The sequence below is a fragment of the Entelurus aequoreus genome, linkage group LG17 (assembly GCF_033978785.1).
Source record: "Entelurus aequoreus isolate RoL-2023_Sb linkage group LG17, RoL_Eaeq_v1.1, whole genome shotgun sequence".
In the NCBI taxonomy this organism is placed as follows: domain Eukaryota; kingdom Metazoa; phylum Chordata; class Actinopteri; order Syngnathiformes; family Syngnathidae; genus Entelurus; species Entelurus aequoreus.
In genome coordinates this window covers 4735856-4751960 of record NC_084747.1, presented here as the reverse complement: position 1 = coordinate 4751960, position 16105 = coordinate 4735856, and the positions used below count along the sequence as shown (strand labels likewise).

The following is a 16105-nucleotide window of genomic DNA, read 5'->3' as shown; positions in this document are numbered from 1 at the left end:
CGTTAAATAAACCACACGTGAATGTAAACGCCGTCAACGAGACTAATTATCTCTCAATTGACCCAAAAAAATCTGAACTTTGCATACGATGCACCAAACATTTGCAGAAGTAGCAAGGCACGACATTCAGTTCAAATGCTGTAATAGTATATGACAAAAGTTACATTTAGTCGTCAAAGCACACAAGGCTGGCTGACACCATGGATCGAAAACCGGCTATTCTGACAAAGACGTGCTTTAAAGGGGAAATTATGTCACAGATTGACCTATCAACTTTACAAAACTGGTTAACGGCACATATTAGGCTTTCGTACAGTAGCTGTAATTTCTTCCTCGGTGCTCATATGGAGTCGTATTCAATCCCGCCGCAAGATGGCAACAATGTGACACAACGGATGTTTTAGCTGCTGCCAAACCATCGAAGAAGAAAAAGGCGGAAGTTAGCAACGCTTCGACAGAAAAAAAGACGAAGGCGACGACGTGTAATTGAGTTGGAAAGATTCAAAATGTTGAAGAGGTTGATAGAAGAGCGACTAATGGCGGCGGCTGATGAAATATTCGCGCAGTTCGAAAGAACGATGACGTCGTACGAGGAGCAGCTTTCTCGAACTCGAGAGGAGAAGGAGCGATATCGACAACAACTGGAAGCTGTTGCTAGCCAGACTGGAATTATTCTACAAACTCCAGGTGTGTTTCATGTCTACCAACATTTCAATCCTAATACATTCATTTTAGTATTGTAATATTTATGCCGGTAATATACGGCGCTGGGGAGTCAAAATGAAAGTGCTTTATTTTTTAAAAATTCACTCACTTTTCGGCAGTGTTGGGTTAGTTACTGAAAACCAGTAACCAGTTGCAGTTACTAGTTACTTTATTTCAAAATTAACTCAATCACTTACACCAAAAAGTAATGCGTTACTGTGAAAAGTAACTATTTAGTTACTTCTATTTTATTTTTATTTTTTAAAGGCCCCTTTAGTGCCCATTTAGCCTTCATGTCAGTACTGTTATTGCACTGGAGAATAATACAATCTGTTGATCAACTTGACATGCATTTGCACCATTGAACTCTGCCAAGCAATGTGGTCTACATACAACACACAAAGACAAATATGTGTTTCAAAGGGCCAATTTGTTTCAGACCAGAACAAATTGACAAAACTATTTTAAATAGCTGCAACATAGCATACATAAGTAACAAACAGCATAATAACATAGCTGTAAACCTGGCTTCACCCAAGGAAGGCACACATGACATGATTATATGTCATGTCACTATATACAGTACACATACTGCTATGGGTGAGGGCGGACCTACGTCACTTCCGCCTACCAATCCCCTAGCAACCGGGAATTCGTTGAAAACAAACCAGCTCACAGCGAACGCAGCATTGACAGAAAAAAGCATTTAACGAGCGTTGTGGCTTGGAAGTTGGCGTTAAATCCTTCATTTACGCATTTTTACTTATTCGCATATCGTGTGAAAAAACGAAAATGTATTATTTGCGTCAGACTCGTCTCAGTGAACTTTAAAGCTTCTCAGGCTTAGCTTAGCTTGCTAGTTAGCTTAGCCTGCGCGCTACTAAGAAAGAGACGCGGAAGTTATCAACAACAAGATCAAGTGTTAGTGTATAAAATATTGAGAGATTAGAGGGCTACATGTATTGTTTAAGTACAACTGTTCTTCGCCAGGTGTTCTTTGGCCGCCCTGGCTTACGTTTTCCCGGTGGTGTCCATCTTAACGCTGCCTTTGGTATCCTCTCGTTGTCCGGTTTTCGAAAATAGCTAGCTAGGCTATAGACCAGGGGTCACCAACCTTTTTGAAGCCAAGAGCTACTTCTTGGGTACTGATTAATGCGAAGGGCTACCAGTTTGATACACACTTAAATAAATTGCCAGAAATAGCCAATTTGCTCAATTTACCTTTAACTCTATGTTATTATTAATAATTAATGATATTCACACTTAATTGAACGGTTTAAAAGAGGAGAAAACACGAAAAAAATGACAATTAAATTTTGAAACATAGTTTATCATCAATTTCGACGCTTTAAAATTCAACCGAAAAAAAGAAGAGAAAAACTAGCTAATTTGAATCTTTTTGAAAAAATTACAAAAATAATTTATGGAACATCATTACTAATTTTTCCTGAATAAGATTAATTTTAGAATTTTGATGACATATTTTAAATAGGTTAAAATCCAATCTACACTTTGTTAGAATATATAACAAATTGGACCAAGCTATATTTCTAACAAAGACAAATCATTATTTCTTCTAGATTTTCCAGAACAAACATTTTAAAAGACATTCAAAAGACTTTGAAATAAGGTTCAAATTTGATTCTACAGATTTTCTAGATTTGCCAGAATATTTTTTTTGAATTTTAATCATAATAAGTTTGAAGAAATATTTCACAAATATTCTTCATCGAAAAAACAGAAGCTAAAATGAAGAATTAAAGTAAAATGTGTCTATTATTCTTTATAATAAAAAAAAAAATGTATTTGAACATTGATTTAAATTGTCAGGAAAGAAGAGGAAGAAATTTAAAAGGTAAAAAGGTATATGTGTTTAAAAATCCTAAAATCATTTTTAAGGTTGTATTTTTTCTCTAAAATTGTCTTTCTGAAAGTTATAAGAAGCAAAGTAAAAAAATGTATGAATTTATTTAAACAAGTGAAGACCAAGTCTTTAAAATATTTTTTGGATTTTCAAATTCTATTTGAGTTTTGTCTCTCTTAGAATTAAAAATGTCGGGCAAAGCGAGACCAGCTTGCTAGTAAATAAATAAGATTTAAAAAATAGAGGCAGCTCACTGGTAAGTGCTGCTATTTGAGCTATTTTTTAGAACAGGCCAGCGGGCTACTCATCTGGTCCTTACGGGCTACCTGGTGCCCGCGGGCACCGCGTTGGTGACCCCTGCTATAGACTATATAGTATATACCGCATGTTATTTTTGTACAACAACAACTTCAGCTGTCGAACGTTATAAGGTAAAAATTCAACAAGTACAACATTAGCACGGACGGTATAGCCAAGTTGTGGTTAAGAAGGTGGATTTTTGTTCCTTATATTTACCAGAAACGAAGTGATCCGAACACACGACCCGGGACTTTGGGGGACTCCAGTGAGAACCGTCCTCGTTTTCCCGGTGTAAAGCTGCGAGCCATTTGTCTCGTCTCTGTGGGCTTTTATCACGCTTTGTCAGAACAAAATACAACCTCTGTTTTCCCTGTTTCCAGTTGTGGTTAGCACAACCAAAAACAACACAGTTTTTCGGCATTTTGGAGGCAGAATGACGGGTTTAACCAGCGTAGGTCGACAGGTTAAAGAGTAATGGCAACGGTTTGTTTTCAACGCCAGTCTCGTTGCTATGGCTCGAAGAACCCGTATGTAGCTCAGTTGCCCGGATGTCGGCCCTCACCCATACACACGCCTAACCAGCGTTTTTCTCTCTCAAGGAATTGTGAAATACAATCATGTCTTCAGTGAAGCCCAGAACACTCTACACATTTCCCCAGTTTTAGTTTAGAGATAAGGAAAGATTGGCCTGGCCCACTGGGATCCCTCTTTATGTTTGTGAACTTTACAGTCTATACCAGTGGTTCTTAACCTTGTTGGAGGTACCGAACCCCACCAGTTTCATATGCGCATTCACAGAACCCTCTATTTTTTTCAAATTCAAGATAAAGTTATTATATGTTTTTGGTGACACTTTAGTATGGGGAACATATTTTAAGTAACAAAGACTTAATTTAGAGTTTTTTGGACACTAGGGGAACATAATTTATGTAGCAAATACTTAATTTAGAGTTATTTGGTTAGGGCAGGGGTCGGCAACCCAAAGTGTTGAAAGAGCCATATTGGACCAAAAACACAAAAACAGTTAAAAGCTATATTACATACAGATAGTGTGTCATTAGATATAAATTGAATTAAGATGACTTAAAGGAAACTAAATGACCTCAAATATACCTACAAATGAGGCATAATGATGCAATATGTGCATATAGATAGCCTAAATAGCATGTTAGCATTGATTAGCTTGCAGTCATGCAGTGACCAAATATGTCTGATTAGCACTCCACACAAGTCAATAACATCAACAAAACTCACCTTTGTGCATTCATGCACAACGTTAAAAGTTTGGTGGACAAAATGAGACAGAATAAAAAGTGGCATAAAACACGTCCTAGAAAGTCGGAGAAAGTTACACATGTAAACAAACTACGGTGAGTTCAAGGACCGCCAAAATTAGTAAGACAAAACGGTGCTCGCCAAATACTCGAATCAGTGAAGGGTATTTAATATAAACAGTGTTCTTTATAACAATTAGGGAGGTTTGTGTCATGTTTGTCGTCCTCCACAAACCATATTAAAACAAAAAACTTTTTTTTTTCCCCTCATCTTTTTCAATTTTTCATATATTTATTAAAAAGCTCCAGAGAGCCACTAGGGCGGAGCTAAAGAGCCGCATGCGGCTCTAGAGCCGCATGCGGCTCTAGAGCCGCGGGTTGCCGACCCCTGGGTTAGAGGGTTAGGGTTATAATAAGGCCATGCTGAATAAGGCATTAATAAGTACTTAATAATGACTAGATAAGAGCCAATATGTTACTAATTTGCATGTTAATAAGCAACTAATTAATGGTGAATATGTTCCCCATACTAAAGTGTTAGTTACCATGTTTTTTTACTGGTGCACAAAATGAAGCGTGCATGAACATCACCTTGTTCAAACAACAAAACCAACACAGTGCATAAACTCACAACAAATTACACACCTGCAAATCAGTCTGACTTCTGCTGTTGCCGTATCCGTAATACGCCGATAGGGAGAAGTTTTTATTTACACGATGAGTCGGGTGTGTCTTGACCTCCGCCGAACCCCTGAGCCCGACTCACCGAACCCCTAGGGTTCGATCGAACCCAGGTTCAGAACCACTGGTCTATACATTTAGAGTGATGTGATAATCAAACACTCTAGAAGTCTAGAATGAAAGAGTGTATAAGAGAATTGAAAAGAGTGTGTACACCTTCAGTGATGAGCAGAGGCAGAGTTTGGAGTTTCTTCTTTAGCTTGCTTTCCATGTTTATGTCCTCACTGTCCACTGTGTCCATGTACGTGGAAAATGTTTTCCGTGCCATTTGCTGTTTGATGCCCGATATGCTAATTAGCTGCCTGAAATCGGGTGACTCCACTGTAAAAATAGCCTGCATGTCTTCTAGCACATACGCTGCAATGGCTCTATCAATTTGTCCTGGCTTGCAGTCCCTCCGTTAGAATCCAGCCGCTGTTGCTTGGATGGTGTTGGAGGTGAAGTGTCTCTCTCTTTACTAGCTTCGTCGAAGCATGTTGCTTTTGTAGGTGTTTCAGCAGATTTTAATTGCTGTTTTGGGCAGTAGATAGCATCTTTGATCCAAGACACAACTTACATTGAACTTGGGCTGGGCGATATATCGATATATGCGATTGATTGATTGAGACTTTTATTAGTAGGTTGCACAGTGAAGTACATATTCCGTACAATTGACCAGTAAATGGTAACACCCGTTATATCGCGGGTTTGTCTCTGTGCGATATAGAAAGTGACTATATCGTGATATTGGAGTATACGTTCTCACGCAGTTGCTTTTAGCTGCGGGCATTAAACTGCATGCGTTTCCCACTCTTTCTTGTCTCTCCTTCTCACAGAGATTTAAAACAAGCGCACCTTCTTACACACTTCACTACCTCTCTGCTCCCGCGGAGCAGAGAGGTAGTGACATGGTAACACTAGCTGTGATGCTAACGGTGCGGTGCGAGTGGTGATACGAGAGAGAGAAGGTGTGAATCTGGTAACAAATGAAGGAAGAATTAATTCTAGTGATGTCCGATAATGGCTTTTTGCCGATATTCGATATTCCGATATTGTCCAACTCTTTAATTACCGATACCGATATCAACCGATACCGATATCAACCGATATATGCAGTCGTGGAATTAACACATTATTATGCCTAATTTGGACAACCAGGTATGGTGAAGATAAGGTACTTTTTAAAAAAATTAGTAAAAGAAGATAAATTAATTAAAAACATTTTCTTGAATAAAAAAGAAAGTACAACAATATAAAAACAGTTACATAGAAACTAGTAATGAATGAAAATTAGTCAAATTAACTGTTAAAGGTTAGTATTATTAGTGGAGCAGCAGCACGCACAATCATGTGTGCTTACGGACTGTATCCCTTGCAGACTGTATTGATATATATTGATATATAATGTAGGAAGCAGAATATTAATAACAGAAAGAAACAACCCTTTTGTGTGAATGAGTGTAAATGGGGGAGGGAGTTTTTTTGGGTTGGTGCACTAATTGTAAGTGTATCTTGTGTTTTTTATGTGGATTTAATTAAAAAATAAAAACGATACCGATAATAAAAAAAACGATACCGATAATTTCCGATATTACATTTTAACGCATATATCGGCCGATTATATCGGCAGGCCGATATTATCGGACATCTCTAATTAATTCCCAAGAAAAACAGCACGGGGTCCATCGTCTGGCGGTGGTTTGGCTTCAAGCGGGAAGATGTTGAACATTTATGCGGCTAAAGCGTTGCTACAAAAAGTAGCAGCACTGCTAATATGTAGCATCATTTGAAAAGTCACCCGCTAGAGAATGAAGAGTGCTTCAAATTGTGCATGTCAACATCTCCGTTCGGTGCCACACCAACAAAATGCCGAAGCAGATCAACACCGTAGGACATATACTATTTGATATGCAGCTCATTTTTATGTGACACTTATTGATATATCTTGTGTGACATCATGCACAAAAGTGCACTTTATTTGTTTTTAACTATTGTAGTGGTGTTCTGTACAAAAGGTGCACATTAATTTAGTGTTGTTTTGATATGTCATCTTAGTGACATCATGCATAAAAGTGCACTAATAGCTTGTTTTAAAATGTCTCTGACAATCTTTCACTTTCTGTTTTGGAAATGACATGAATGTTTGTGCCACTGCTTAATAACTGTTTAATAAATACACTTTTGGTAAATTGACATAGTTGTGATTCCCCTCTCTGCATGAAAGTTTAAAAGTAGCATATATTAATGCAGTATGAAGAAGAATGTTTGAATGTAGACACATAGAATCATCATACTGCTGTGATTATATGCATCAAGTGTTCATTCAAGGCTAAGGCAAAATATGGAGATATATATGGTGTATCGTGACATGGCCTAAAAATATTGAGATATTAATAAAAGGTCATATTGCCCAGCCCAGGGGTCGGCAACCCGCGGCTCTAGAGCCGCATGCGGCTCTTTAGTGCCGCCCTAGTGGCTCTGTGGAGCTTTTTCAAAAATGTATGAAAAAATGGAAAAAGATGAGGGGAAAAAATATATATTTTTTGTTTTAATATGATTTCTGTAGGAGGACAAACATGACACAAACCTCCCTAATTGTTATAAATCACACTGTTTATATTAAACATGCTTCACTGATTCGCGTATTTGGCGAGCGCCGTTTTGTCCTACTAATTTTGGCGGTCCTTGAACTCACCGTAGTTTGTTTACAAGTATAACTTTCTCCGACTTTCTAGGACGTGTTTTATGCCACTTCTTTTTCTGTCTCATTTTGTCCACCAGACTTTTAACGTTGTGCGTGAATGCACAAAGGTGAGTTTTGTTGATGTTATTGACTTGTGTGGAGTGCTAATCAGACATATTTGGTCACTGCATGACTGCAAGCTAATCGATGCTAACGTGCTATTTAGGCTAGCTATATGTACATATTGCATCATTATGCCTCATTTGTAGCTATATTTGAGCTCATTTAGTTTCCTTTAAGTCACCTTATTTCAATGTATATCTCATGACACACTATCTGTATGTAATATGGCTTTTAACTTTTTGCGGCTCCAGACAGATTTGTTTTTGTATTTTTGGTCCAATATGGCTCTTTCAACATTTTGGGTTGCCGACCCCTGGCCCAGCCCTACTTTGCACTCTCTTGGCATTCTCTCAAAGAGCTTCAAAGGGTAGTCACCTCTAGGCTTGCACCTTCTTCTTCCATGTGCGGTGGTCCAAACTTGGTAGTGGTAGATTTCCGTTCCGTGCGCCGCCCGTCTCCTTTTTCGATGTCCTGGCCGATCGCTTTCGGCAGGTCATGAGCATTTCATCGCATCTTCTTCGAGGTGAGGGTGAGAGCACAGTGCGTTTCTTTTAATGTGAACGATTTCATTGGTCCACCCTAGGGTTGGGTATCGAGTATCGAGGACTAACTTTCCGATTCTCCCGGAATCGTTCAAAAGTTAAAATTTCGATTCCTAGTTTCGATACCCAGTCCGCCGACCGGAAAAAAAGAATAAGTCCGCCGACCGGAAGAAGAAGCCGCTAAACACCAACGAAGAAGCGCCCACCGCCGGAAGTGTTAGCATAGCCGAGCCTATGTAGCCGAGCGAGTCAGTCAAGCATGGATAGCGGGCGTCGGCGGTCGAAGTGTGGCTTTATTTTACTAAAAAAAATGAAATATCGGCGAAATGTAACACATGCGACAGGACTGTTTCGTGCTTAGGAGGGTGCACGTCGAACATGATGAAGCACCTCCGAGTACAAATAACTGCGTGTCCCGTCTTCGACGCGCTGCGCCGACCGTCCTCCTGTGCCTCTTCCTCTGGCTTCGACGCCCAGCCTGGCAACCTCGGTGACTGCATTGCAGTCCGAATCCGGTAAGTAAAACAATATATATGCAATAAATAATGTGTTTTGCGCCAACGTCGAGGCAGCTGACAAATTAGCCCGCATATTTTTTCATAGACAATTTACAACCTGCTAGCCAGGCTCCGCGATGTGCTCAGCGTACTCCGTTCACCGTAGCGGCAATGGGGAAGATGTCGGTGCCACAGACGGAAGAGTGCCACAGAAAGGTCACTGCACACATAGTCAAAAGACTGCATCCCTTTTCAGAGTTGGCATCTCCAACATTTAGGTTAGTTAAGCAATAACGTTAGAGCTAAGCTAATTGATACTGGGCTAAACAGTAACAGCAACATTACGTGTTTGTTTATGTTTGCAGGGATATGGTGAAACCTCTCAACCCAAAATACATACCACCTTCCAGGGACTACCTGTCAAACACATTGATCCCGGCATGGTACAAGAAGAATCGGAATCGAGAATCGCCAGGAATCGGAATCGAAACAAAGAATCGGAATCGGAATTGTTTGAATTCAAACGATACCCAACCCTAGTCCACCCTGGCCCGTTTGGCAATTTAGTTGGTTCCGATGTGGCAAGGCTAATTATTTGCGGCATGTTACAAGCTTGTGAACTCGTAAAAATTCATGAATTAGGCGCAGCATTGTATAAAGCGCAGGATTCAAAGTCTGGGATAGAGGATTATAGACTTGAATTTATGGTATTCTACAAATAGAGTAAGTACAAACATTAGCAATACCAGCGCTGGAGAGTAGACCGAGCTCTACAAAGTACGGCACGTTTTCTGAAGATAGTCCCACTGCACACACACACGTTTGCTTTTGCTCCATCTCGTACCTTGCACCTCCTCTCACCATCAAAACTTTGTGTGCTAAGGAGCGGGCGTTACCATAGCAACAAGTGGACTCATTGTGTTTCTTTCCTCAAGCAAAACGGAGTGTCCAGAGAATGATTCCCTATTCATCTCATTCTACTCAAGGTACTCCAGCTTCCTCCCACCTCCAAAGACATGCACCTGGGGATAGGTTGATTGGCAACACTAAATGGTCCCTAGTGTGTGAATGTTGTCTGTCTATCTGTATTGGCCATGCGATGAGGTGGCGACTTGTCCAGGGTGTACCCCGCATTCCGCCCGATTTGCAGCTGAGATAGGCTCCAGCGACCCCAAAAGGGATATGTCAGGTTCAAACACTAGTGACATCTATTAATCAGACAAGAAGAAAGGAACCATGCAGAGACAGAGTTCAATTTAGCTCATGAGGAGAACGCATGGAGCTGCACACTTAGTCACAGTCTCGCCCTACGCTCTAAGGTACAGCTCCCGCGTCCCTCTATTTATTCAGGAGTTCCACAGTTAACATCACTGAGTCCGCCTCTAAAAGGAGTGGTCACATATATCATGAAAAGCAGGTCCAGTACGCACAATACGTGACGGAATGTGCTGGGGATCTTGTGGTTGCCTTGTTTCTGCTTCGTCTGCGTGCTGTCATCTTATCTTTGTTGAGGTCCTTGAAGTCCTTGGCTGTTAGAGGGCTAAAACAAAGATAACATCTGCGGCTGAGGCTACCCCTCAGACAAAAAGTTTTGTCCTTACACAGACAGATTTGACTGTCTGTCAAATGTTTGTGTCCGTTCACTTACAGCGCATAGACGCCTGCATTATTGATTCTGAAGGCTCACAATCCACTCTTCCTTCAGTCGTTAACAAGACTCCGAGGTACCCTCCTCCACTTGGGGCAAGACCTCCTCACCAACCGGGAGACAAAATAAATATCTGAAATAATGATGGCGATTACACCACGGACGCATCAACAATGAGTGAATAGACAAAAATGTTACATTTATAAGATAATGTTTGTTTGTTGTTTGTGTCCTACAGACATCCAGCAGCTAATTGGTCATCAGGAAGAGCGTCTCCCTCAACTAACAGAAGGGAGCACCACTTTGAAGCAGGAAGAGCCACCGTCCTCCCACATAAAAGAGGAAGAGGAGGAACTCCATATACCTCAGGAGGGAGTGTGCCTTCTAGGTCCAGAGGAGGCTCACCTTACGGATGTTTCTGTAAAGACCGAAAACGATGAAGAGCAACCACAAGCAGACAACCTCTTAGCTCCACTATCAGATAGTGATGACATAACGTCACACTCTCCTGAAGATGAAGACCGATTCGATGCCCAAGAGCCTTCGAGCAGCGATACAGACTGTGAAGGTGATATGAAGACTCACACAGGCAACAAACATTCTGAAAAGTCCAAAAAAAAGCCAAGTAAAAATCGGTTTGCTTGCTCATTTTGTGCTAAAGGTTTTTTTTATAGGAGCTATTTGGCTCGACATATGAGAACGCACACAGGAGAAAAACCCTTTAAATGTTCGATTTGTGATAAAAGATTCTCTCACAATGTCTCTGTGGTGTCCCACATGAGAACACACACGGGAGAAAAACCTTTTACATGTTCCGTTTGTCATAAAACATTCTCTCTTCAGATACACATGTCGACACACATGAGAATACACACACGGGAAAAACCTTATAGATGCTCGGTTTGTGACAAAAGATTCACTCAAAGGCCACACATGCTATCACACATGAGAAAGCACACAGGGGAAAAACCTTTCAGCTGCTCGGTTTGTGATAGAAGATTCACTCAAAAGGCACATATGCTAGCACACATGAGAAAACACACTGGAGAAAAACCTTTTAGTTGCTCCAATTGCGTTAAAAGGTTTTCTCGTAAAAGTGATTTCACTCGACACATGAGAACACACACTGGAGAAAAACCCTTTAGTTGTTCAGTGTGCGATAAACGATTTACTCAGAAAGAAACTGTGGACTCGCACATGAGAACACACACAGGAGAAAAACCCTTTAAGTGTTCAATCTGCGATAAAAGGTTCACTAACAATGCGTCACTCTTGTCGCACATGAGGACGCACACTGGAGAAAAACCCTTCAGATGTTCCGTTTGTCTTAAGACGTTCTCACACAGCGGAACGATGGTATCGCACATGAGAACACACACAGGTGAAAAGCCTTTTAGTTGTTCAGTTTGTGGTAGAGGATTTGCTCAAAAGTCGAACATGGCATCGCACATGAAAACACATGCAGGAGAAAAAGCCTTTCGGTGTTCACATTGCACGAAAACATTCACTCTGCACGAAACCTTGATGTTACACCTGCGGACACACAATGTAGAGTAAACGTCATGTTGAGTTTCTGCAAAAGAATTGTCAAAACATAAAAGTATTATGTTAAGTGTAATGATCACACATGAGGACTGATTAGTCACCTAGAATTGTATGATCTGTTGGGTGTATAATACCAGATTCCCCCATGAGTTCCAAGTTAGTGTGCCGCTAAGAACAGCAGTACCCAACTTTAGATTCTGACCTTTTCACTATCTCAGGCTGATTGGTTGAGAAGAAAATTAATGATTAAATGTTGACAATGTTTTGTCAACAGGGGTGCCCAAAAAGTATATCCACATAGGAATTGGGATTCTTATTCGGAAAATATCTCTGAATCCATCCAAAATGTGCGCTTATTTGCTGCGTCAGGTAATGGTCTACGCCGAGTTTTGCCCCAGCAAGTGGTGGGTCCAGCGAGCTGCTAAAATGAGCAAGCTAGCTTCAGATATGGTTAATGTTTCTGCATGAACGAGAAAGAAATACAGTCAGCAACATCTACGCTGAGGCCAACTATTCAGGCGCACTTTGGATTCTCTGAAGGAGAGGCAATATGGCCTAAAGTCTAGATCACAATATATATTAAACCTTCTCCAATAGTGATGTATATAACAATATATAAATGGCACCAAAACTATTTCAAAAGGGGTTAAAAAGGCTCCTAATTTGGCTGACCAACTGTGCGGTAAATTTCTGGTTGAATTATTTTGTCAAAGCTATTATCAATCTCCTTGTTATTTTACTGTTAAATATGTATGTTCACCTTCATTAAATATGCGATACCTGAAGTGGTGGTCAAGCGTTTGGGCGACATTTTGCCTTTCTCGATGAAAAATGCCCCACAATTGCATTTTTTTAGGCTGTTGGACCAGTTCAAATCGCGAAAAGGATACAAGTTTCTTTAAAGTACCTCGAGAGGTAATCAAGAAGGGCAAACGAGTGCAAGATTTTACAGGGAAAACCAAGCAAACTTGCAACAATTGATTGATTGATTGAGACTTTTATTAGTAGATTGCAAAGTGTAGTACATATTCCGTACAATTGACCACTAAATGGTAACACCCGAATAAGTTTTTCAACTTGTTTAAGTCCACGGTAATCAATTCATGGTAAACATGGTAAACAACTAGGCAACATGGCCAAAACTTTCCGTCTTCTTCCACAACCAGCCAGGTCTTCAGTGGTGTCTCCGATGATCTTTATGAGTGGTTATCATTATGAAAAAATGGAAAAATAGCAAATTAAGGCTATCGAGTGCGACTTGCAGTTTGTTTTCTCCTCGCGAGTCGCAAAGTTAAATCATGAAAGGCAAACTTCCCCGAGCAAAAAAACGATGCATAATTAATTTGTTTGACCCAGGCGCACACACAGAAAGCTTAGACCTCCATGCTTTTCCAAGTTTTCATCTGTGTTGCCGGGTAGAATATGGAGCACCAGATAGTTCAACCCGTCTGGGAGCACAACCGACGGTTCACTCGACAAACCTTTTTTTTTTGATAACGTATAGCAGTGGTTCTCAAATGGGGGTACGCGTACCTCTGGGGGTACTTGAAGGTATGCCAAGGGGTACGTGAGATTTTTTTTAAAATGTCTGTCAAAAAGAACTGTGAAAAGAAATGCAACAATGCAATATTCAGTGTTGACAGCTAGATTTTTTGTGGACATGTTCCATAAATATTGATGTTAAAAATTTCTTTTTTTGTGAAGAAATGTTTAGAATTAAGTTCATGGATCTCTATTACAATCCCCAAAGAGGGCACTTTAAGTTGATTACTTCTATGTGTAGAAATCTGTATTTATAATTGAATCACTTGTTTATTTTTCAACAAGTTTTTAGTTATTTTTATATATTTTTTTCCAAATAGTTCAAGAAAGACCACAACAAATGAGCAATATTTTGCACTGTTATGCAATTTAATAAATCAGAAACTGATTACATAGTGCTGTATTTTACTTCTTTATCTCTTTTTTTCAACCAAAAATGCTTTGCTCTGATTAGGGGGTACTTGAATTAAAAACATTTTCACAGGGGGTACATCACTGAAAAAAGTTTGAGAACCACTGACGTATAGGGATCGATTCCATTGCATTGTTAGATTTTATTTATTTTTTGCTCATATCTGCTTTAGCGGTAAGATCTAGGCCTCTTGCGTACTCCGCACAGTAGTCATATTGGTTTGGTTGACCACCACTTTGTTCGCTTGAAGTAAACATCTCAGAAAAAGTCACGTGATTGAATACAAAGAATACATTGGTTACTTTTTTGTTATAACCTTTTTATATCTACACTTTTTGTTTAAATGTATTAAGCACTTATTTTACGTTAGGGTTAGGCAATAACACAAATGTGGCTATTGTTTCAGCACCGAGTAGTTATAGGGGCAGTGTTGGTCATACTAAAGTTGATACTGTCAGGTTCAAACACTGATATCTATTAAATAAGACAAGAGGCAAAGAATTAAACAGAGGAAGAATGCAATTTGGACTCAATTGAGGAGAGTCGCCTGTACACTGTACCCTTGTACAGTATCTCAGCACGCTCTGGTGAAAGATTGTACTCCTCCTTCTTTATTTGACTTACTCCGACCACATGACCACAGCTGCTTCCAGAGGGAAGTGGGTCGTAAACAGCGTTGCCTTTGGTTACCGAACAGTTCAAAAGAAGAGGTCGTAAAATAGTTCAAAAAGACGTTCGTAAAACAGTTCAAAAAAGGAGATGCAAGAAGAGGTCGCCTGGAGGAGAGTCTGGTCCTGCTTCCTCTCCGCTTTGAAGTCCTTGGGTTAGAACAATATATTTCTGTTGATTACCATACATGAAAGAAAACAGAACACCTTAATTTTGCTCCCCCCCCCTACACAGTGGAGTTTTACGAGCCTTACTCTTGGTAGGTTCCAAAGACAGCTTCTGTCTTCTCACCAGACACTCAAAGTTTTTGTGATAACATACAAACAATTATTCTAACATACTGATTCTTCAAATTTTTAAGTTCAAATTTTTGATCACAATTTTATCCATCCATCTATCCATTTTGTACCGCTTGTCTCCAGGGCCAATTTAGTGTTGCCAATCAACCTATCCCCAGGTGCACGTCTTGATCGGACAAAACACACAACATGACGCACAAAAATAGTGTAGCATGTTAGGCTGTTCGCGTGGTTTGCTTGTCGCTGTCAAATTTGCGAGAAAAAGAATGTCACCGACACGCATCGTCGCAATATGACGTCCGTATCAAAACCTCTTATCATCAGCCGAATGTTTTATCGCACAACCCTAAAAAACATACAAAGAGCGGTCAATTGCTTACCAAAAAAAAATAAAAATAAATACAGCATCATCTCACCGACATAACACAACCCATGTCCAAAACTCAAACTCAACCGTACGTTTCTGGCCTTCACAATAAAAGTCCTGCATGCTGCATCCTCTCTAACAGAATAAAAGTCCCAGAAAAGAACCTTACACAAGCTACGATGTTACCTGATATGAACATAAGTAAGAAACTTAAACCCTTAAACACTTTAAAAAAAAAGACCCCCAATGTCACATTCAAAGTTATCAGCAACTACTGATTCTATTCATTGGCACCCTTTGCTACTAAAGAGTAATGATCGTGAATTGAGAATCCATTTTGAGTTGAATCGTCACCCCAAGAATTGTAAGTTATTATATTTACATCCCTTGTTGTTAATATTGTAATACATTTTAAATAAGATATTTGCTTCTCTACTTGTACCATTTTGTTTGGGTTGTGATGCGCACAATCTTTGTAATAAAGAGTATTTTGATTGTGGCCTTTTTGCAGTTGTTTTTTCTTCAAGAGAGCCTTAAAACAAGTGGATCCTGGTAAGTCTGCAGGTCTTGACAAACGTGAGCCCTTCGTTGATTTTATTGCACCCATTTTAAAAAATATTTCCTTGTCCAGTAATGACATTCCTAATATGAAAATCGCCCTATGTTTGACCTTTTATTGAAAGGAGGTGATCCCACATCTGTTAACAACTATAGACCCATCTCCAAGTTGTGCGTCCTCGCTAAAGTTCTTGAAAAGATTGTTAGTGAATAACTTAAATTCCCCCCTCTACCTCAAAGAACTGCTCACCCCCAAATCCTCCACACACCTCCGCTCCGGACAGGCTAACCTCCTCCAACCTCCCGAGGACAAAGATACGAACAATGGGAGACCGGGCTTTCTGCTCCGCCGCTCCC

The 16105-nt window shown here is 40.0% G+C and overlaps 1 protein-coding gene across 1 annotated transcript; it reads left to right on the top strand.

Moving 5' to 3' along the window:
- The first annotated feature begins 422 nt into the window (after positions 1 to 422).
- On the top strand, positions 423 to 15689 carry LOC133632165 (gastrula zinc finger protein XlCGF57.1-like). Its single transcript, XM_062024443.1, has 2 exons — positions 423 to 687; positions 10595 to 15689. The coding sequence occupies exons 1-2, from the start codon at positions 507 to 509 to the stop codon at positions 11911 to 11913; spliced, it is 1500 nt and encodes a 499-aa protein (XP_061880427.1). The 5' UTR covers positions 423 to 506; the 3' UTR covers positions 11914 to 15689.
- Positions 15690 to 16105: the final 416 nt, after the last annotated feature.